Source organism: Polypterus senegalus, chromosome 1, assembly GCF_016835505.1.
Source record: "Polypterus senegalus isolate Bchr_013 chromosome 1, ASM1683550v1, whole genome shotgun sequence".
NCBI classification, from domain to species: Eukaryota; Metazoa; Chordata; class Cladistia; order Polypteriformes; family Polypteridae; genus Polypterus; species Polypterus senegalus.
The window spans coordinates 243514703-243540047 of NC_053154.1; the positions used below are offsets into that span (position 1 = coordinate 243514703).

Genomic DNA, 25345 nt, shown 5'->3' on the forward strand with positions numbered 1-25345 from the left:
GCAGTCAGAAAACAATGGCTTAAAAGAAAGGCATTTCCAGGAGTCTCATACAGTTTTAAATGCAAATACAGTACTGCTTTAAATATAACCTGCAAAAGCATACATTTAGGTTAATAATTTCGCACTCATGATTAAAAACGAGCATTATCACAGATAAAAATGAAAATGAATCTAAAAAGCCTGCTTCTTTAAAAGGTATGCCATTTCAGTTAATCTGGTTTTGTTTCATGCAACATGATCCTTTTAAAACAATAGTACAAAAGCACATTAACATCCATTGTGTTCAAGTAAATAATTGATGCCTTCTACATGAATTTGTAACATTAAGAAACGTTTCCACTTGCATCTAAATGAATGGGGTTAGATTAAAAGTAGCACATTTAGTAATCTATTTATAGTTTAACCATCATAAATTGTCTTCTTAATTCTTACTTCCATTTAGGTCAGCCCAAGCAATAAATAATGGCATTGCATTAAATTTTTTTTTTTCTTCAAACATGCCTGGAGCCAAAGTCTTTCCCGGGAGCAGAGACCAAAACTAGAATCAACCATAGATGCGTCAGCAATCCATTGCGGGGCCTATGTACTCACTACAACCATTCACTGTTTGCACTGCCAATTCAGAGTCATCAATAGACTTAAAACATGTCTTCAGGCTACAGGAGGAAAACCCAGGGACCACGACAAACACATACACACACACACACACACAGGGAATATGCAGACTCCACACAGACAGGATTCAGAAGAAAAGGACTCTGGAGCCTGAGGCAGCACCACTAACCATTATCCCACAATGTCGCACATCAACAAATATTTCATCTAAAATTTATAGCTAAAAAATTTCGAATACACGTTAAGAACATCACCACGGTTAATTTATGGTCTTTTACTGGTGGTCTTGTCCATTTGGAGCACAAGTATAAACTTGAAAACATTTAGCTGCAAATAAGTTCCAAGAAATCTAACAAATCTGAAAGACACACCATAATAAAGATGGGTTATATTTGCCTGTAAACAGTATTTTTATTTATTTATTTATTTTTTACCAGCTTGGATGAAACATCAGTTTGTACTACCTGGTTCTCACATATCTGGACAAAGAAGTGAATATAACATGTGTCCATTCACTTCTCATGCAGTATTTTTCTACTTTCTCCTTCCATTGTGTGGTATTCCAGAACATATACTTAAATCATTCACTCTTTCTTTAACAGCATTGATTGAAAGTTAGCAGGAAGGCCATACTGGACATCACATTTTTACAGTATATTCAATCCTAAATAACTGTCCTAATTATTTATTCTTCAAAAATCTTTTTTTTTTGCTCTTAGTCATTGCTAATTTTACACAGTAGCATCTTTTTGTTTTGAAGTGTAACCCTATTCTAACACCAATCTGTTTGAGAAGCAAGGCCAATATTATAGGACAACTAAATATAATGGAGGCAAATTGAAGCTCAGTATTCAACAAGGTCTTTATTAGGAGGAGCTTTTGAAACATTTGCAATTCATTTTATACAGTCTGCATGCTGAAGGCTTTCTATAAGTCTAGATTATACCTACAATGTTATCTTTTATTCTTTCTATTAATATTTATGGCACTACATCACACAGTCTCTTAATAAGACGAGCTTCATTGTCTTACAATGACTAAGTTGTATTCTACAAGCTATTGGCATCTCCCAGCTCTGGGAGATTTAGGTACGAGGGTGATTTTCTTAAGGTTGTTGCTTATAGAATAATAAACGACTGTCTAACCCATGCTTTTAAAAACACAGCAGGGATTAGATGTACAAGAATACAGTTAATGCATACAGCAAGCCTTTTCTTCACTTCCGAGAGAAAGGGTTTATTGTGCATGTTTTAGCAGAATAGAGATTCATCTGTACTGTATTTTCTCAGGTCCCAAACAGCTCCAACTGTGGTGCACTATTCTTAAAACACTGCTGTTTATGTATTATGTATTTGTGTGTATTTAGGTGCCAGTGGTATTCTGATTCATGAGCCTGTCCTTTAGCTTTGTCTTTCAGATTGGTATTCCAATGATGGAGGATTTTGTGTTTTAAAAAAAAATCCCATCTATATGCGCCATATATTTAAATTTAAATTTGAACCTTAACCATCCTTTGTGATTTGTTTTTAGATCCATTTTCCTTATTTTGTATGCTGTGAGTAGCTTTGTGTAATTTATAGGCACCAACTGCATAGTTTATTCCCATGTGTCTTTTAGAGACACTTACTGAGAGAGTGAATATCATGACTACTTCAAATTATCTTTGAATGTTTCATTATATTTGTAATTCTTCCACTTCCCATCTATACTGTATCTGGAACAATGTGTCCCAGCGGTGACTGAACTGCTTTTGACTATAGTAGGGTATCTTAACTGAACTGATGCTTATTGGACCATCTCTGATTTATGATGGGTGATATTGAGAACGACTGGGATTTCTGACTTATTCTACCCTTTATTTAGTCCTAGAAAATTAAACATTTTCACCACTATTATCCTCTTGGCTTTCTAATTGCTCTTGTTATAGTTCTTGCATTGCTGGAACACCACTTACAGGAACAGTAGAGCGATCAATTTATAATTACTGTACATACATTATACTGTTTATTACTCAAGTTATACCTAACTCTGAATGTCTGTGCCAGAATGCCCCAGAATGATAACCATTGAAAGTAAAGGCACATAAGGCAGAGACAGCTTTTAACCAAACATTTCTCTGGCCTAAAAAACAAGCAAGGTATTTCTTACGTTAAAGAAGGTGTGAGAGAGTAAACAAGGATGCATAGATAGAGAGGGACAGGAGAAGGAAAAAGGACATAATGGAAGGAGGGCCGTAATATTTAAGAAGTCAAAGGACTTGTGATTTTGTACAAATCTCTCAACATCTGTTAGAGAGCCAGGAAGTGCACATGATATGATGGTCCCTTTAAGCTGGTAAGAAATACTGAAAAAGGTTACTACTGAACTGCTTACAGTATGCACTACAAATGTTTTTCCACCACAAAACAAAAGTGAATACTTTACATACCTGAAAAATTCAAAGTTGAGGCAAGCTTTTGGCAGGAAAAACTTATCATCCTGTTTAAACCAAACCTTACTCATTGCAGTATCCTAAAAGAAAAATAACATTTAAAACACTGAAACAAAAAGATGCTTATGACAAAGAATAAAAAAAGCAAAAATCATTATTTCACCTTAATAAGAGTAGGATATGCTGGAGTATCCTTTTCCAAAGAACATATTTCAAAGTTTGTTGGGATAAATTCATTTTTCATTGGAAGTTTAAATTTGCCATTGAGGTCTGCATTTTGCCATTTCTGAAAAAATAAAAATAAAATAAATGATAAACAAATAACAAAAATCTGAAAATATATAGTGTATCAAATGCATTACAATTTGTGACTTAAAAAAGTAAACAAAGCAACATTAAATAAAAGGTTTGAAATGGGAAAATATCTCAAACGAGTTCCAGAAAACCAAGAATAAAAAAAGGAATTATGCCATCAGGTTTATGAATGTATACCAAATTAACAACTAAATACTGTAAGCTGAAAGACCACATGCTATTACATCTTGACAAGTAAACTTGTACATTATAAAAGTTAAAAAGATGGCATAACATTTTTTTTCACATCAGCCTTCCAAAAAAAAAAAAAAAAGGAAAAGAATGATTTAACATAAAACTATATTCTCAGACCCACTAAATCCAATTCAGACTAATGGATCAAAGTAATTAAAAAACGTTTTTTTATTTTGGTACAGACGTACAGCAATAATACGGCGGGAAGTGTGCTGTAGTTGTTAAGACTTTTACACCTAGGATAGTGGGTTCAAATCTGTTACTGACACTGTCTGACCTTGAGCATGTCACCAGTAGAAAAACAAATGAAATGCAACTAACTGTATCTCAAATGTTGTAAGTCAACTTAGATAAAGGTGTCAGCCAAATAAATGATAATAATAGTATGAAGTGAGCAAGCAATCGGGCAAACGTATTAGGGCATAATATATGTGTACATTATGTATATACATTTACTGTACATGTCATAATCATAGATATTCACAGATAAAACTATCCGTAGATAGGCTGACCATCTAATATTTAACCAAAATATGAAAAATGTGTCACTCAAAGGTAAGCTGAATATGACAAAGTATAGGTATACGTTTAATCTTGTAATTTATTCCACCTAGTTTTGGGTCACAGGGAGGCAGTGATTATCGCAGCAGCATTGGGTATAAGGCAAGAAGCAAACATGGCACATTGGTCTTTTGGGCACAACTGCACTGCCAAGCTGAAAAGAGTGTGCTGCATGCAATCTAGTAACAGAAACCTATGAATAAAATATCAATTTAGTTTTAATCCATCTTTTTTCTATTGATATTTTGAAACAGTGTGATATAGTGGTGCAGCAGCTAGAATTCATACCACAAATCTTTGGGATTGCAAGAAGAGGATGGATGTCATTTATTCAAAGTGCAGGATGGACTAAAACATACAAAAATGATCACATCTGGCTTCTGTTTTGTTTCTGGTCAGTTTCATGATAGTTTCTATACATGCTTAGGATTCAACAACCAATGCTGGCCAGTGAACTGTGCAAATTTCCATACAAAAAAAGTACTAGGGTGTTGACTGTGTTAGCCACTATGGATGTGGTGAGAAGTTAAGCAAAATAACACCTTTTATTGGCTAAAAACATTACAATATGCAAGCTTTAGAGGCAACTCAGTCCCCTTCTTCAGAAAGGACGAGGGGCCTGAGTTGCCTCATAAGCTTGCATATTGTAATCTTTCTAGTTAACCAATATAAGGTGTTATTTTGCATAACATCTCACCACATACAAAAGAAGAAAACTTAATACACGAGTGACAGTTTGTAACACATTTCATTTTATAATAAGTAACTATCTATACTAATAAAAGGCAAAGCACTCACTCACTCATTCACTCACTCACTCTCTGTAGGTAGAAGGCTGAAATTTGGCAGGCTGATTCCTTACAGCTTACTTAATTCTACACATAACGGACATAACGGTCGAAAATGGTTGACAACGCCCACCATGTTGAACTTTCTTATTTATGGCCCCATCTTCACAAAATTTGGTAGGTGGCTTCCCTGCGCTAACCTAAACCGATGTACGTACTTATTTCGGTGGTATGACGCCACTGTCGGCCGCCATATTGAACTTTCCAATGTCACTAACTCTCCAACTTCCCGTGTAGGTAGAAGGCTGACCCCATCTTCACAAAATTTGGTAGGTGGCTTCCCTGCGCTAACCAAAACCGGTGTATGTACTTATTTCGGTGGTATGACACCACTGTCAGCCGCCATATTGAACTTTCCAACGTCACTAATTCTCCAACTTCCCATGTAGGTAGAAGGCTGAAATTTGGCAGGCTCATTCCTTACAGCTTACTTACAAAAGTTAAGCAGGTTTCATTTCGAAATTCTACGCGTAACGTTCATAACGGTTGACAACGTCCGCCATGTTGAACTTTCTTATTTATGGCCCCATCTTCACGAAATTTGGTAGGCAGCTTCCCTGCACTAACCGAAACCAAAGAACGTACTTATTTCAGTGGTATGATGCCACTGTCGGCCGCCATATTGAACTTTCAACGGTCTTTGTTACTTATGGGCCCATCTTCAAGAAATTTGGTACGCGGGTTCCCAACGCTAACTGAACCCTACTTACATACATATATACGTCCATAGCCTGCAGCTCGGTCACCGTGTGAGGCGGCGTTGGGTCCCCCATCCCAACGCCTCCCACGTTGTTGGCTGCCTGCCTATATCAGGCCGTCTGTCGCTCCAGTCTCTACATTCCCTTCCTTGCTACGCCACGGGATTAACGTCTCCCTGCTGATAACTACAGCCTTTTAATTTAATCCACGGCTTCTCTGCTGTTTTATTGTTCATTTATTACGATTATAGTTATTGTTTAGGTATTTTAGACTTACTTTACGTTGTTCAGGTACCCATTTCCTTTATCATTCCAACCGTACCCCCATTAACATGTCTATCGAGGTGATCACCATCGATCAAAGAACTGTCACTTACCGAGTGGTTTCCATGCCCGGAGATGGCACCTACCTTTTCCATTCTCTTTGTTACATATTGCACGGCCATATCAGGCTCACTCTTGATATCCGGAGGAACATTGTGTCTTATGTATTGAATGAGTGAGACAGGTTCAAGGTGTGGACTGATGACGGTGCAGGAGATAATTATACTACACAGGAGCATTATAAGAGTGAAATGCTTAAGCCCTTCACCTATGGATCTGCAGAGCTGTGAGTTGATGGCTGCCGCTGAATTGTTCAGTTGTCGCTTTCAAGTGTACCGAAATGGCCAAATATTTTACACCTTTCGACAACCGCCAATGCCTCTTAAACATCTTAGATTCACAGGTGACGATTTCAGTAGTAGACACTTTGATGTTTATGAATGTTTAAACTCTCAAAAGCTGGATGTGAAGTTATCGATTAAATCAATTGTATACTTACAATGCTTGACAGATGGCGAATGTCTCTTCAACACAAGTCCTACAAATACTGTCGTAATTGAAACAAACCATGAAACTCAAACCGATTATGACAGCAGCAATCCAAGCTGTGAGATTTGAAACAAGATTACTGTTCACATGGCCAACTATACGTTGCATGCTCAAGAGTAAGCTCAGCGCACACCTTGGTCATATTACAACCAGATGGCCGAACTCACAATGTGGTATACAAAGAGATCCTTAACAAATAATTATTGGTATATTTTCCCTCAGTTTAAAAAGGTTTAATTTTCTTCTTAATAAAAATTTTAAGGCAGTACTTCGCCGCTGCGAAGCGCGGGTATTTTGCTAGTATAACAAATTTAGTCATTTTTTTGTAAGGAGCAAGTAATTAAGTTATTCTTAAAAGTAATGCTCCCTAGTGCTACTATAAGTTAAAACTGCATCTCCCAGCAGTCCCTGCAGAGGCTCTGATTGGTCTTCTGGCTGGGGTGCAGGGGCTGTTGGGGTCAAAGGGGGTTAGTGTGGCTCTTAAAAGGAGTGCAGGTGTCCAAAGATAGGGAAGCTGTTTTTTGTTATATTCTGTGTTCCGTGTACCTGTCTGGCTGCCTTCTGTTGATTTACGGTACTTAGTCATTGTGTCCTGGATTTTTTCGTTGTTGGGGTCTGGATTGTCTTCTGTCTACCTGTGTGCTGAGGACTGATAGTGGATTCATGGCTTTGCCGCAAGAAAAGGAGCGCTCCTGAACCGTCCACCCGTCTTCACCTTTACAGTGTCTACCAGTAGGACTGTTTTTTCATTCCATTTCAACGTACAGAGCACTGGACTTGCTATCGTCATCATTTCATTTCATTTCATCCGTTGCTGTTTTCTATGGACTTTGCTGGGATGGGGCAGGGTATTGTTTGTGTTTATGTGCTTAATGTAATATCGCCGTAGAAATAGACGGGTGGTATTGTTTTCATTTAATTCATTATATTATTTAATTGTTGTTTGATTCCAGTGTGCATTATTTTGTCTCTGTTTGTGAGTGTGTGCGGGTCAGGCCAAGGCTGGGAGCGTCCCTGGGTTCTCCTTCATAAAAATAAATAAATCACCATCATCTTCACGGTGTGAATCTTAGCAGCACCGTCCACCCGTCTTCACCTTTACAGTGTCTACCAGTAGGACTGTTTTTTCATTCCATTTCAACGTACAGAGCACTGGACTTGCTATCGTCATCATTTCATTTCATTTCATCCGTTGCTGTTTTCTATGGACTTTGCTGGGATGGGGCAGGGTATTGTTTGTGTTTATGTGCTTAATGTAATATCGCCGTAGGAATAGACGGGTGGTATTGTTTTCATTTAATTCATTATATTATGTAATTGTTGTTTGATTCCAGTGTGCATTATTTTGTCTCTGTTTGTGAGTGTGTGCGGGTCAGGCCAAGGCTGGGAGCGTCCCTGGGTTCTCCTTCATAAAAATAAATAAATCACCATCATCTTCACGGTGTGAATCTTAGCAGCACCGGACTGCTACAACTATTTGTACATTATGGCCTTTAATACTGTCTCATGCTTTAGTTTGTGGGCTATCACAGTACCATTACTAATACAAAGCAAGTGTTTATTTCAGCAGTTTCCCTTTTATGTAAAAACTGGCCAAAGTACTTTCCATGTTAGCTCCACAGGTATCTTAATAAGCATCATTTACAACTGAGTTTCAAGCATTTTTGCAATCTTTATAAACTTACTGAATATATAAATAATAATAAAAGATTGCTATCTTTCATTTATATGTATTGAATATCTGGCTAGGAAAAATATTTAAGAGTTAAATCACTTTTCTTCATGGGCACTGAAAGTTGGAATTATTTTTTTCAAAGTGAACTATTTCAGACCTTAATAGTTTTAGCAGACAAGAATCCATCCAAAATAAGATTATCAAATATTGTCAGACTATTCTCTCTTCAAAAAAAAAAAAAAGCATTTCCCTATATCCAATGCAGCAGCCACAGCACCTGTTCTTCAGAACAGGTAACTGCCTGAAGCTCAGTTCAGGCCCCAACATTACTTGGGATGAGAGATCTACCAGGAAACCTTGCATTGCAGCTGGAAGAGGTGTTGGTGAGGACATCAGGGAGTGCTTACACTGTGGTCTGTGTGTGGATCCTAATGCTCCAGTACATTGATGGGGACAAAGTGCTGAAAAATGGTGCTATCCTTTGGTTTAGACATAAAACTGAGATCTTGACTCTCTTAAATAATTCAATTAAATTTTGAATGATTTCTTAGTTGGACAGTTTCACATTGTATTTGCTACCTTATAGGTTCTACGGTTTGACGTGTGACTGATTTCTAAGTTTGAAGTGTAGTATTTTATTTAGAGAACATTTGTGACTGTGATTCCTTATGTCTTTCAGAAAAGCGTAAAGAACAAACAAACAGATTGTATTTTATAAAGACTTTGTAATGTACATTACTTTCTATCTATATAATGGTCAATACACAGAGTGTGAACCATGTGTCAGAAATGTATTTAGGCCATACAGAATACACCATAAGGACTAACTAAGACAGGGCTTCACACTGTGACAAAAATCATACTGAAAATCGACAAAGAGAGCACAAGAAACACAAGGCAGAAGTTACTTGTATTTCAGTACAAACCAATGACATTTTTGAGAACCACTGGACAGTAAAGTCTAAACACGATTAGCTGCTACTACATACTGTACCTTCTACTTTGTAATGGTTATGATGAACTGCTCTTAAACTTTGTTTACTTAGCACACCTAGGGAGTTTTTTATCTTTTTACTAAATTACAGGTTAATTATGGTGACTATATAATTAAATTAATTTCAATTAACTCCTTACCATGATAACGTCCTCTGGAATAGCTTCCTGTTTGTACTGTGTTCCGTACCAGTGCTCTGTCTTATCTGTCTGTCCCTCAAAAGATTTAGAAACTACCGCCACCCTAAAATAAAGAAAGATTAAAGCAAACATAAATATAATTCTCACAAACACATGGCAAAGAAAGGTAACAAAACCTGCTTTTAAATATATAAACTTTATTGAATTATCCAGAGTACACCTATAATGATAGCAATTTATATTTTGGTGCATATCTGCTATTCCATAAAAAGCAAATTTGAGATGAATAGAATAGGATTAGTAAAGAACTTTTAAAGACACTCTGAAGTTAAGATGCATCAAATCTGTATTGTTCTTATTGGTAAGTGACAGAATAATAGCCTTCAGCAATTGTGCTTTTCTTTGTTATTTTGGAAAAAAATCTCACAGCACAAATGATTTCAAGTTACTTTACATAATGAAAAGTGGAAAGGCTCAGCAAAATATGCCCTTCTCTTTCTGCACTCCATTTTTTAATTTGAATGCAAACCAACAAAATACTTTTGCCAGTACACACCCAAAGCAATGTATTAGGGAAAAAAATAACAAGCACATTTATAAAGTTAACCATAAATATCATTGCCTTAAACTATTTCAAAGTGCCTTAGTATTTAAAAGACACTTTTTAAATGACAAAAATCAAATCAAGCAGTTTAGCTCCTTATATCTAAATAAAAAACAAAATTGGATATGTAGCTCAAGATGCATGCCCTTCATATTGATAAAAGATGGCAGACTTTTGTTAATCATTAATCAACTTTAACAATCAAGCAAATAATTTAAATAAAAAAATATATATTTTTCATATTTCAATGTTTTAGTTTAATGAATGCATTACAATTCCTCAAGAAATCTCATAGTACTAGATCCTATTCAGATCAGATTATATTAGGCTCCAGGTACCAGGTCCTGGATAGGAAAATGGATGGATGGCTAGATTTTCTTACTGTGTTTGTGTTAAGGTAGGTAGGTTCAGGGTCCTACAACTGAGCAAGACAAAATGGCATACTAGAATTTAGCACAATCTATCATAACATTAGCTTGTATGACACTAAATAGAGCTGCTGGGTGATTATTGCAATTCCAAGGAGGCTCAATAAATAACATTTTTGCTCCAACAAGGTCTGAGCATATTCCCCAAATGACCCAGTCAGGCAGACTGCTGATGATCTTTCTCTTAAGTAGGACATTAATCAGGATTCATTTTGGGTAGTCTATATCGAGAGAGATGTCTTCAATGTGTAATTCTGAGCTGAGTTATGTATTACATTGTTGGAAAAGCGTAACCTGCCTAGAGATGGGTTCCATTTGATTTCTAACAAATTAATCAAAAGATCCCATTGCCATTGCTGTGTTAGTTACATTGTTTGAAGGTGTGCTATTCCGAAAACACTAGTTTACCACATAAACACAAACTTTCTCTTTGCAAAAGCTAGAGAGTAAAATTTCTATTAGAGGTAGCAAGGAAAGGTTTGGATAATTAAACAACGTGGCATGGTATATTAGTATGCACTGGACAAGGTATAAACTAACTGTGTAACATTCATCTTGACAACATTAATGTGAAATTATGACAAGAAATAGCAGAATAAAGCATTTCTTTGATAGTGGAAAATCCAAAAAAAACTGATAGTCAGAATACTGTAACTGAATAGCCAAATGTAATTCAGTCTTTTAAAGCCACATGCGTAGTCAGTACAGCAAGCATGCGCAAGTTTGGAGTTGGAGTTCAGCTGGCATAAACGGATTTAGAATCGAGTTGTCACACCCACTCCAAACTTTAATTTGAAATATAAAGACTGTTGTGCCTATTATGTGTATGTTGCTTTGTGTTTCACTGTTAGAAGTAGGCAATACAATCTTAAATATCTATCTTTATTATAGGGCATCTGTGTTACATAAGGTCAAACATATAAAAACATTTTGCACAAAAGTGGCAAAAATAAACAAAATACCAAACTAAAAATCTGTTTGACTACAAAAGGCAAGCGAAGCCTAACCAATTTTAGCTACCATGCATCATTTAAGAATACTTTTTAAAAAATAATGAATAACAAAAAAAAAATTTGATTCTGAAAATGCTACTCAAAAACATCTCTTTAAGTTTTTGCTCAATGTATAATTATAAAATCATTTCCGTTTTCTTTTCAATATCCCCAGGTTCCTCTCTCTTCCCAAAACAAGTCTATAACTCCAGAAGAAGAGGTGACAATGTTAACACTAAAGCCGGAAATGGTAGAGAGCACCCAATCTTAAAAAAATATTATCACAACACCCTGTTTATTTTTGTCAACTGTTGTGATATCAATGATTGTGATTACTTTGGAATGATTATTTGCACTCATATAAAAGCTTGTTTTCAAGAATTAAAAAAAAACAATACTTTATACAGTACTACAACTATTGGCAGGTAAAAGGATAATGAAAATGAAGGCATGTCTGATGATTAAAACAAAATTAAGGAAAAAGTATTCATGTATACCTCTTACCAAACTGCGGATGTGCAACTACAAAAGAAAGCAAAAATTAAACCAAAGGTGAAGTGTTCATGAATGTAAGCAGGATTTTGTGCAGCTTAATATACTGACATAACACAACACAAAAAATATAACTATTCGTGATATGCAGGTCTGTAAAAACAAGATTAACTAGTTATTAAACACGATTAATAATGGATATAAAAACTGAAATAACAGAGGAAACATTCTCTTAAAATTCCTGACTGTAGCATTGTCAATTCTCTTATTTACTGCAAAAGTAAAGTTATAAATTATTTCCACCATTTACCCTGAGTACTGCTTTCAAGGTGCAAGTGAAAGTCATTGCAGAAACCTTCTGCTTTCCTTTTATATGAAGTTTACAGACATTTTTGCTCTCTCTAAATATGATAAAGCATCAGTTTGCATATCTGCTCTACTGAATATTTTTTTCCTTAAACTTATTTTGTGGGTGACTTGTGAAGTTCCTTGTGGTGATGTTCTCTGTGAAAGATGCTGTAAGATAAAGTCTATTGAGATGACTCTTCAAATGGGAGGCAAGAGGTGCTTTCATTAAGATACTGCTGATGCACATTTAATATTTTCAATCAAAAATAACTGTCTGTAAAAAAAAATGTTTTATGTAGTGACTTTGTTTTTTTCCTACACTCTAAAGACATTTAATTAAGTTGAATAGCATCTATAAATTGTCCAGCTATGACATATCTGTATTAAGGGTTAGGTGCTTTCATCAAATGATGCAAGAACTTGCAGTAACTTCCGATGATTCAGTGCAGGATAAACTGGGTTCAGGAAATGAAATTCAATGATGACTAGTGGGTACCAATTTGGGACAGAGTGTCTTGCAAGACAATTACTAAAGTCCTGAAAATGAATCTTTATTTAAAAGTGGAACACGATGATTAAGACTTTTTATCTCGAACATGAGACTAACTCAGATAACGTTTGCCATGTATACTGACACTCTGTTCTGTTTACAACAGTGTGTCACTCACTCTATATATATTACACACACACATATATCTGTATATATATATATATATATATATATATATATGTATATATATATATATATATATATATATATATATATATATATATATATATATATATATATATATATATATATATATATATATGTATATATATATATATGTATATATATATATATATATATATATATATATATATATATATATATATATATATATATATATATATACACACACATATACATATATATATATATATATATATACACACACACACTGTATATGTTTCAGATTAAAAAACTTAAGTAGTCTAATAAAACTCGTATTAAACATTTTTGCACATGATAATGATATCTACTTCATATATGTGTACTACATGTTCTTCTGCATTCATTGCAGATCACTCCCTCTGATGGCCTTTTTTTGGCCATCCATGGGGTAATTAACAATATAATCTGCAAAGTTCATTGGTGGGCTGGAAAACACATCTCAGAAACCAAAGAATGTATTTTAAATTGTAATATATACAGTATAATATGTACATTACATTTAAAACACACAATTGTTTTAAGTTTTTTCTTTTTTTCAGTTCTATAAATTCTATAATGGACAGAGAGAGGGGGCTGAATAGTGCAACTAGAACTCACCCAGGACATTCATAAGTCAAATTTAAAACAACATCGATAGGTGAAGTTGTCTTTTGTCCACAAAGAGAGAGTATGGTGGTTTGGGCACTGGAGTAAATATTAAATTGAACACCTTTAATAACACACAATTAAAATCTGTGAGAAAATAATCCTGCCTTTTTTCCCTGTACCACCATTTCCTTGATTACACTCAAATATTCTAATGAAAAAAATAAATAAATGGAGGTATAATTAACACATTTGTTTTGGGAAATTGTGCAGTCATAAGGCTGTTCAAGCTCTTACTAACATTAAAAACAGTATTTGGCAACTGGAAGGACTACAGTTTGAGTGACAGTTCAAGGCATCTCCTTATAAACTAACCTGACATTCTCTGGTCTTAGTTTGTCCAAAACCATCTCAATTAAATCAGGTCTAAACTCTTCCAGAAGATATTCAGCAGCTAACACTTCTTCTAGAGGGTAGTACTGAAATGTAAAGAAAGCATAGTTATCATACTAAGTTAGGGACAAAAAGTTCAGCAAGCATCAGTTGAAAGATTAATCAAAAGTTGTCAAGTCAAACAGAAAAAACACTTAATTTACTATACACTTCAATTGTATAGCTAGCTACATGATGAAAATTATTGCCTTTGCTGAAATATGTAGTGGCCACTACCTGTTGCTTTTTTGGTAGCTTAAAATTAGAAGACTTTCTTATGTGAGAAGCAGAGCTGAAAAAAGAAAGTAAATCAAAAACTAGAAAATAGGAATAATGAGTAAAGTGCAAGCCATTTCATATTATACAAAAACACAAGATGTGTATAAAAAACAATAGCACATAACTCAACGATGGAGAAACAAATCTAATTGGGTTTTGTTAGCTTATGTTGCTCCATCCTTTGACACTGATGTAAAACGTCTTGGAATTTCAAAGGCTGGTATGTTTGTAAACAAAACCAGAATATTACCAAAGAAAACACACAATAGGGAGATGTCACAGTGTTTTCACATACGAAGCATTGACTTTTAAAGGAGTAGACCAATTTTAAAAAGGACTTAGCCAATGACATAAAGAGTTCAAGACTAGTCTAGACGATTTCAAGGACGTGGGTTTTGTAAGTTTAGATTTTTGAAAAGTGTATGAAACTTAGATGGACTTTAAAACAAGGCAGCTCCTCTCCATTCAAGTCAAGTCCTGTTACCACTAAATGTACTTATGTGCATTCCACTTCACATATGCTTTTTATCCGACAAACAATGGGTCCACTGGCAACTTTTCAGAAGAGTAAAACTCCCATTAGGATATCTTTGTATCTTTATTGTTATGTTTTTGCCTTGCTGTTTTCAGCGTCCCATCTATAAAATTGTTAATGCCTTAAATGCATCTTTTAGATTTACATAGAATGTGCAAAATAATAATTAATAAATGCAGGGAATGCAACATTCAATCATTTCTGCACTTTAATGATTTTTTCTTTTAGAAAAAATAACACCTTTTTTAAATATCTCTATACAATACACTGTACATTGGTCTGAAAAAGTATTTACCCCAAAACAATTTTTACATTTTATTTTCTCACTTTCAAAACTTAAAATATATTACAGTAAGACATTTTCCAGTTGATCTAAGATGCACAATGCACATCAAGCCAAATCAAAAGAAACAAAATGAAAACCTTTAACAATTTTCTAAAAAATATTTGCAATGAGTCAGGGATATGCATATAGCGGCTAACAGATTTGAGGAGGCTATAAGGCCATCTCAAAGGCACTTTAGATACTTCAGAGCACAATGCAGTCCATCATATGGAAGTAGAAATAATCTGAAACTATAGCCACACTGCCTGGTCAGACCGGATATCTAAATACAGTTTCAGAACAAGAAGAAAACTTGGTAGGATACTGTTTCACCAGTTCTCACTCTGAATAAGCTGCAGAAGTCAATGACCGAGACCGGACAGGATGTTCACAGCTCAACAATCTCCAAGGCATTGCACAAAAACAATCTTTATGGAAGAGTGGCAAGGAATAGATTATGGCTGAAAATAATATACATGTCCTTGTCTAAAGAATTAAGAAGATACTGCAAAGCTGTGATAGAATGTATTTGATCTGACAACTATTTTGGCTTGAACACTGACCTATGTGCGGTATAACTGTAACACTGCATATTAGTCAGATAACACCATCCCCAGTGCAAAATGCTGTGGTGGAAACATCATGTTGGAGGAAGGCTTTTCAGCAGCAGGGACTGGCAAACTGGTCAGAATTGTTGGCGAAATGAATACTGCACAATAAAAATTGATTTTGGTAGACAACCTGCTTAAACTGGCAAGGAAGTTTGTATGTCAACAAGACAGTGACCTAAAGCACACTGCCAGTGCCAACAAGTAGTATCCTTGTCTGGCTTAGTAACAGTCCTGACCTTACCTATCCAAAATCTGTTGTGAGACCTTAAATTGCTGCCAACTTTCAGCCTCCGGTCTAACCTGGCACCACTCAGAATTTTTGGAAGTCGAAATGCACAAATTTTGCTTCATTACATTGTGCAAAATTAATGGCAATAAAGCAATGAAGAATGAATACATAGAGATTTTTGACATTTCAGTTTTTGTGATATCAATTTTTGTTATTAATAATTTTCTTTCATTTTTGGGCAATACTGTGAAAAAGAGTTCAATTTATAAACAAAAAAATCCTAGTCAAACTGATCAATTGGTGTCAGTCATTTAAGTGAAAATGTATAAATGTGGGTGTATATGAAAAAGTGCATTTTTGTGTTATTATTTAATCAGATACACTGGATGCAAGACACCTAAGGAAAAAAATGAATACTTTAGATTGATTTGTATTCTTGCTCATCATTGTGATTTTATTCCTCCAATGTCAAGTTCACTTTTCTTCCACTTAAACTTTTATTTAAAAAAAATGCATACTTACATGCAGCAGACCAGCTATTTTTGAAGTGTATCCACGAGGTCTCTCCTTATCTTTAAATCTAAAAGCTACATTATTCAAATCCTGTAATTAAAACATAATGTACATGAAAAAGTTTAAGTTGTTTTACCATTAAAACAGCAAAAAGTAGAAAAGGGAATGTGTCAAATCATCTGTTACATCTTACAAATACCAAAGATTTAAAGCAAACGTAAAAAGTTTTTAACTCATTCTGTAAATAATAGAAGCGAAATTGAAAATAAACATGCATTTACTTCCACTTTATCAAAAAACCAAAGTACTGCACATTTCAAAGAATATCACATTAGCATCTTTAGGGTGTGAATACAAATTGCAGATTGCTGGCTGAGGACTTGACAATGTTTCAGTTCAAATAGCTTATAAAAAAGAAGGAATGGTACACCTTGCATTCTTGGAAGACCCACTCCTGAGGACCTTCAGTCCGAAGCTTCTGAATGTATTGAAACATGTGAAAAATGATATCATCGACATGTACTGAAAAAAAAAAAAGTATCATATAAGCAATTACATTTATACATATCTCAATACAGAAGCTACTTTTACTAACCTCTTACTAACTCAGAGAAAAAATACATTTTCATTGGTACTGATTATCGTTTGCTTGTTCACTGTTAATTTACAGTCCTCCATCAGGTTTAACTTTAAATCACTGTGAGGTGTACAATGCATTTTTTTCAAACAGTACAACATATTTTGTAAGTAAATCTCTGTTTACCTTTGCAGTGATCATTTTGTTAGAATTGACGAGTAAATAAGGAACATGTAACTTGATTTTAAATTAGTAGTTTTCAATCTGTCTACTTTAATTGACGCATCCAAACATTAAATAATCTTTCACCTTGGCACCTTTTTCATAAAGAAGATCAATTTTACTGCCGCCAAGTGGAAATTTGTTTTTAAATTAAAAGATCTTTGGTCATTCATAGATGCATGCCTTTGATTTGCAGTGGAATCAAGGAAAAGATGTGAACAGAACTATATCTTTGTTTATTCTACAAAGAAATTCCAAAATGGCCTGGACAAAATTTATTGGAACCCTTTAGACGTCATAAGAAATAACTGCATTGTAGTGATACTTCTACCAGACTAATTTCTTTTACAGTAATTAGCATCATGGGTGTCTTTAATTTTAAGGGAGAAAAGTTCTCACAAAGTCATTTTATGTCAATAAACATGAATAGGAAGATTGTTCATGTGAAGAAGGAGAAAAAAAAAAAACAAGAAAAACTTCAAAACAGATCAAAGCTGATGTTCAAGCTGAACAGTTGGTTACTGTCTGAATGAAGATGGGTTCATAGTATGAGACCCAGAAAGACCTCTTTTCTAAGTGAGAGAGAAAAAAAATGCCTAACTAGAGTTTGCCAAAATGCATGTTAATACACCACGGTTTTTCTGAGAGAAACAAAATGTATAGCTTTTTAGTAAATCACTGCATCATTTTGTTTATAGAACCAAAAAGAAGCTTTCAAATAAAACAACATTATCCCCACAGTGAAATATGGAGAAAGCTCAGTGATGTTCAGGGATTGCTTTGCTGCCTTTGGCACTTTATGCCTTGAATTGGTACAGGGCACAATGAAATCAGGAAGGGCATTTGGAGCCAAACATATAGCCTGGTGTCAGAAGGCACTGACTGTCTCAGCTACACGCCAAGGGGGCACAAACACTGGACCACTCTGAAGTGGGCTGCTAAGAGGCCGACTCTGAATTTTACTTAATATCTGTTCAGTGAGCTGACACTCAGAGTTGGGAGATGGCACCCATCAAATCAAAGAACTGGCACAGAATTCTCAAGAAAAGTGGGCCAAATTACCAATCAAAAAGTGTGGAAATCTCATTTTGAGCTACAGAAAGGGCTTAATTGCAGTTACTTTCTCTGAAGTCTATACTATGAAACATTAGGATAAGGGTACAAACATTTTTGTTCATGCTATTCCCATTTATTATATAAAATTATCTCTCATAAATTAAAAGCAAATTATCTATTCTACTAAATTTTAAATAAAAATGGCAAATGCCAAATACTATTGTCAGTTTGAACATAGTTAAGGGAAGTGGTTTTCTTTTTTTTTTTTTTTGAGGTGTAATACCACCAGTATTTCAGCCCAGACAAAAACAGTATTATTTAGTTCATACATAAGACATGATAAAGACATAAAATGTAAAACAAACATGTGTATTACAAGTAAAAACATACTCTGGAGCTTCCAAATCATGAGAACACTCTAACAGCACAGTTTTCTGTCAAGGTGTTAACTAGAGACTGTTGTATTTCAAAGTGAGCTGTTTAACTACAGCGGAAATAAACAGATTCTGCCTTTGGCTGTTCTAAATTTTAAAGTCATGTATATTCACACATAGGACAACAACTTTAAGCAGGCCTTTAGACATGTATTTCTGCATTAGATGTTTGCCTTCCAATACAAGCCTTAAAACACAGTTGACCAGAAAAGAACAGACCAGATAATGGCCAGCTGTGGAATTTAAACCACTGGATCTGTGAAAAAGTGGCACTAACCACTGTTTTCCTAAGGTCATTTATATTCATATTCACAGTGAAAGAGAACGCATGCATTTAAAAAATAATTAGCAAGTTAAAATTCATATAAACAAGTTAAAAAACCATAATCATAACAAAAACACACTGAAATAATTTCTGTCAGTTTTTAGGAAAAGACAAAACAAAATTCAAGAAAACTCTTATCAATTATTTAATTTTAACCAACAATGTGTTCTAGTGCATTGTTAGCCAGTTACATAAATAAATTCAGAAACGTTACAGCATCGGTCTCTGGCAATAAGCAGTAGTTATTGGCTTAGTTAATATAGCATTCATTTGTTAGACTTCTTTTTAATAACTAACAGAATAACACTTATTGACACATTAAGATCTGTATAATGCAAAATTAAGCTACAACTGTTTTACTAATGCCTGATTAAAATCAATGCAACTGCTATATGTGGCTTTATGTGTGCATATATTGCACCATAACTCATTGTGGCAGAGTAGTTTGTGCAGTGCAGTGACGATACTTACAAAGGCCTTCTTCTGTCAGGTCCACATTGATTATGAAAAACATAAAACCTTTTGCACCTTCCTTCTGTCCACCAACTAGAGTATTTACCCAACCTTTAAAAAAAATACATAAGCATGCTTCATAAATCAGAAAATACCAAAGTACTTTCACAGTTTATAATATTTTGCAGCTACATTAAATTTTCCTTACTAGAAACATTAATGAGGTAGGAGTGCTTTAGAGAGGTACAGTAGGTGATACAAGGTCAAATTCACCTCTAACTGCAAATGAATATTTAAAAGTTTATAACAAACAATTTTTAATGTATCAATATGTACTGAACCTTAACCTATTATACGTCATACATTTTTTTAAATCTGCTAAAGTCTATATACCAGTTAGCCCTGAAATATGTTTTTAGACAAATTTTTTTACTATCATTTATAACAAAACAAAGATTAGTCAGTTATACAGTTTAATTGAATCTATGTTTTGTTGACTCCCCTGTGAATGCTGCACCATTCTAAAAACCTTAGAGAGCACATTTTTGAAATGTTAAAACAACTCTTCTTTACCTATTTATTTAAATTTTCTCAGTGTGCCCTGAGATTCATTATAATGTTTGTATGTACAGTATGGCTTTCCTGATCCCTACTGTTTCAGATTGAGTTGACACAGACGCTACACAACTAGGGTGGCAATGATACTACAACTTCCGTGGTCAAAACCAACACCAATGAAATTTTATGATATTCTGTACCCATTTTGATATTATGGCAAAAATACAACATGTCTGATTGAAATCATGGTGGCATGCACCCTGATACCAATTAATGTGAAATTGTGACTTTAGGTGTGCAAATTAATTTTTTTCATTTTTTCACTGCCATGCCTCTCTCTCAATAAAGCATTCCACAAAAACACATATCCTGCAAACCTCAGACTATACCACTTTTACTATTAGTAAATAAATTTATACGGATTTACTTCCGACTTGCACCTAATATTGCCAGAATGTTGCAATTTCATTCCCCAAGAGCTAGAAACTGAATTAAACAGGTCAGAAAATGGACATCTGGATATGAATTTTAGCACAAAAATAACTTTTAATGTATGTGAAGTATTTAATGAGAAAAGAAAAAAAAAATATTTGTTTGAACATGTCAGTAAGTTGCAAATATCCCTCCAAGGATTCATTCACAATTAAGTCAGAGGAGCTGAATAGAGATCACTGGTGTATAAATAGTATTTTCTGTCACTACCTGCCTTAGCACTACTAAATTCACAAGATAAATGTTCCTGAGCTCAGTTAAAAACATGTCTTATTAAACAATATTTAGAGAAACACATTCTGAGCGGCTTTGATATTCAAAGTGAAGTAGTTCCTTCCTATTCTTTCATTCACTTTTCTTACTTGCTAACTACAGGGATCATGAGGAGACTGAGCATATCCTAACAGCATCAAGCACATAACAAGCAATGTCTTTAAATGCAGGGAAAGTAAATACTGCTCTTAGAATGAGCTTTATTTTAAATAATTTAGTGACTCACACATGCAATGTGTGGACTTTTAAGATTTTGTTATGGCTTGAGATTCAGGACAGTGATTCAAAATAAACTAGCTGAAAAAAGCCTGAAGAAAAAAAAAAAATATATATATATTTTGAACTTGACAGAAAAGAAAAACTTATCAGTTACTTTAGCTTAAAATTCTACAGATTAAAAGGTGATGAGAAAAAATGGTTTTCTCAAAAAATAAACAGCATGTATTTTACAAGAGTAAATTAGAAGAAAGGGAACAACATGAGTCTTCTGGCACAACATGACTATGAAAGACTTACTAGGACTACTGTGAATAAGAAACAATTTAGTCATGCAGAAATAAAGTTTTATCAAATTTCAGAAGTAAGCCATCTGAATGCTTAAGGCCAGAAGTAATCTACTTCATACAAATAATGCCACAATTTTATTTAATATGCTGGATATGAAGGAGTGCATGAGGTGTTTTTTTCTCTGCAGCATGATGTAAACTCTGCCAGGAGTTGTGTGGGATGTTCACGCTGACACTATGAAGACAATTAAAGGAGTAAACAGATAGCTGAAATTAAAATGATATAATCAGCATTCAGAACACAGTTGCTGAGCTGTGTGTAAAATGGGAACAAAGCCAATAAACATTTTTAAAATCAGTGGACGGCAAGGCTTGTTCTTAGTAAGCATGGCAATTAAACTATCTCCACTGATTCCTTACATAATTTACACCTCTGCATTTTTCTATTGTTAAGAAAGGATATATACTTTCACTTATCACCCAAGCGTAGAGCATTTACATATATTTTTTAGGTTTTAAAAGTTCTACTTGCAGAGAATAAAACAAAAGGCTCTAAAAACTGTAGTTAATTCCTACATTAAAGGGTATTTATTTCGGGTAAATGATTTTCCCGCAAATTACACTGAACAAAAAAAGAAGTTAGATTAAAACTGCTTCAGGGTGTAAGATATGATGTATACATGTATTCATGTTTGCAGGAAGCCAAAGCATTTTCTGACAGCTCTAGGCAAAGGTGTATTTGATGTTGTAGCCTTTTCAGGGTGCCAGTCCATCACAGAGCATACATATGTACGTACCCACACTTGGTTCATTGTAGGGTAACACATTAACCTAACATAATGCACACTTTGGTGGTGTTGAAGGAACACAGGAGTACCCAGACAAAAACTCACAAAGACAATGAATGGGTACAGATCCACGAGGCAGTAGCACTAACCACTCCATTAAAATATAACATTAATATTCAAAAATATAATGTAATATATAATAACATGCATGTTTATTGAACCCCTATTCCTGCTGATTTAAAACAAATCTTTATTAGAATTAGAGGTGCTGATTAATCACAGCTAATTCATATGATTAACATATTAAAATTTTCGATGATTACATTTTTTAACGCAATGCCAACATATTTATTAATTTAATCCGCTTAGTTTGACCGCACTTCATAAAGTCTTAATAAAGCAGCAACAAATTAATCCAAGGCTATTAACAGTAGTATTGTTACACCAGGTCAGTTTCGCTTGATTCCTTCTTGTGTTATTTCTTCACTGTAATCAACACACATCAGATGAACCACCCTGAAGGAAAATCTGAATGCACGAACTGTCATCACTCTGAAGTTGAGCCACTGATGCTGTGCTCCTCCTCCCTGAAATCAATTATTCAGCAATATACACTTAAGCAGCAAATTGACATTGAGTTGGTCCCATTGCAGTGGTGGATGTAAGAGGAGGATAAATGTCTAGTCCTGGATAAGTTAGCTAGAATATATTTAGCATTTACTTTTTAAAGTGGCGAGTAACTTAATTTATTGATGGAAGAACAGCAGCATTTAAAAAAAAAACACAAAAAAAAAAACAACATGTACAAGAGGCAAATGTGATGGCGTGCCCCTTCTTTGCAGGGTTCAATCCAGTAACCTATAAAGTGTCAGTTTAGTTTAAATCCAGCTATTTGTGTATAAGATATGTTAAAACAGTGTGATCGGGTGGCACAGTGGCTAGTGTTCATATTGCAAATCTTTGAGGCTTGTGTTGAGGAAGGAAAATGGGGATTGAAGTTATTTACTTCACAGCACCTGATGAATTAAACATTTTCTGAATGGGAGAAGCAGTTGACTGCTACATTTAAATTTAAAATAAGAATTAACGTACCCAATGATAGAACTGATGTTTTAGGAAATAAAGGCTTAAAATAAAGAGCACTAAAACTTGCATAACAAAACAAACAGCATTGAATCCTGCTTTATATTATCCTCTTGATCAAGAATCAAGAACGCAATATTGTTTTCTTCTTTTTCTTCATGAAAATGGATGTTTTTAATTACAAGTATGGGTTTCATTTTTCTACTAGAAGGAAAATTAACACACTATTTCCAACACATTCATTTTTTTAGTAACTATATAACACATTTAGTTATTGTACTCTCTTTGTACATAATGAGTAATGCAAGGAAGTTCATGTGTTTGGTTAATCGGATATACAATTAAAATTTTTGTTTTTCTTTGGAATTGTTTCAATTTCATTATTTGCATTTCTATTTTAAAGCTTCATTAAAAACAATATTTTCTGGAGACACATCATGACAACGCAACGTATAACTGCCCGTGAGTGACTATTGTTTCTGTTTCTTTAATAAATAATTCAACTTTTTCTAATGTTTGTCCTTGCGATTTTATTGATTGTCATAGCAAAAGTTATTCTCATGGTAAACTGTAAACATTTTAATACAAATGGCATATCACGATCTCCTTTGGTGTGTAATGTTATTCTCGGAATATATACATTACCTTTCTTTTTGCCTGTTAAAATTTGCATCACTTCTCCGTGATCATCAATATACACCTGACTGAATTGTGTATTCTTTGAAATTCAACTTGTCGTTGTTTTAACCGTTCCATGACCACAGATTCTCATAGCGTTTGGTCCATTATTATGTAAATCCACGTTTTGTGCATTGAATGATTCGAATGTGAAAAGACTTTGTTGTCTACTCTTTGCCTTTTATTTCTGACCTCGATCTGTCCTGCTATTTTTTCAATTACACCTGGTTCTGATGATTAATCACCTTTTGTTTGCGGTAGTGCGATCTTTTCTATCTTTTCTTTGATACTGTAGCGAGTGACGTGATAAAGTGTCACAGAAGTTCACATCTTGCCTGAAGAAGGGGCCTGAGTTGCCTCAAAAGCTTGCATATTGTAATCGTTTTAGGTGTCATTTTGCTTGGCTTTTCTCTACATTCATAATGGCTAACACGGTACAACACCCTAGTACTACTTGAACAATCGGCAACTTTCTAACCACAAACACAACTTTCTAGCACCCTCTCCAACCCCCCTTCCCCCAGGTCTCGCTCCCGCTTACCGCATCAATCAATACCCCGCTATCAGTCTTCCATACTGTACTCCGCCCACCCTCATTAGGACCTAAGAGTCACTTAAAACCAAAAAGACCTCAACCTGGCTGGGACGCTACAATACTTTCCTAATTTTACTGCTTTCATATTCTGTACCTTTCTCTGCATGTGTATCTCACCATCATTTGTTTGAGCCTTTCGAATTCCACTGCTTTCAAAATCTCTCATCTGCCTATTTTTCTCTCCAACGCCTTTGGGTCTCTATTCTCCGTATTGTCCTTATACGCTTTATATGTGCTGAGAGCATAGGATGTGTGTGTGCTACGTGTTTTTACATGACTGAGTGTTTTTTGAAGGGTGTGCTCTTATATGATATCTTTTGTAAGTAGGGTGTGTCTTGCAAGAATCTCATGTTCCACGTCCCCGCGAGACATCCTTGGGACAATCTCTTGGCACCAAGTCTCATGTTTACGGAGACAGTCCGTGGCAAGTCTCTTTTGTCTTGCAAGTCTTTTAAATGTCTTTCGAGAACTTCCGAGAAGATCACGTATTGTCGCCTTGCTTTTGCTTTCCAGGATTTTTTTTTTTATAACAGAGAGATGTTTCTTCACACTGGTCCCTTGCAAACATTTGTTATCTGTATCTGGACATATTGTTAAGAAAAAAGAGAGCATCCCTTGAATGACCAGTGCATATAAGCAATAATGTGTTTTTCATCTTCATGTCATTTTAAAGAAAGAATTGCTGACAGAATCAGTCAAAGTGCTAGAATAAATTGTATTGCGATGTTGCTCTCCAAAAACAAAAAAAAAAAAATACTTTGAGCTAATGACTGATTAGTGTTTCACTGTTTATTCAATTTTTCTCTAAACTTTTCTATAAATTGAAATAATTT

General features: G+C 34.5%; 1 protein-coding gene across 4 annotated transcripts in view; it reads right to left on the bottom strand.

The window, feature by feature from the left end:
* Nucleotides 1-25345, bottom strand: part of ide (insulin-degrading enzyme) — a 118017-nt gene that overhangs the window by 57663 nt on the left and 35009 nt on the right. For all 4 annotated transcript variants that reach the window (XM_039770906.1, XM_039770897.1, XM_039770924.1 and 1 more), the window contains exons 8-14: nucleotides 19558-19650; nucleotides 16903-16994; nucleotides 16482-16562; nucleotides 13924-14027; nucleotides 9385-9487; nucleotides 3210-3332; nucleotides 3044-3126 (exon numbers count right to left, since the gene is read on the bottom strand). In XM_039770906.1, coding sequence (XP_039626840.1) covers nucleotides 3044-3126; nucleotides 3210-3332; nucleotides 9385-9487; nucleotides 13924-14027; nucleotides 16482-16562; nucleotides 16903-16994; nucleotides 19558-19650 — 679 coding nt within the window. The remainder of the gene's footprint in view (nucleotides 1-3043; nucleotides 3127-3209; nucleotides 3333-9384; nucleotides 9488-13923; nucleotides 14028-16481; nucleotides 16563-16902; nucleotides 16995-19557; nucleotides 19651-25345) is intronic.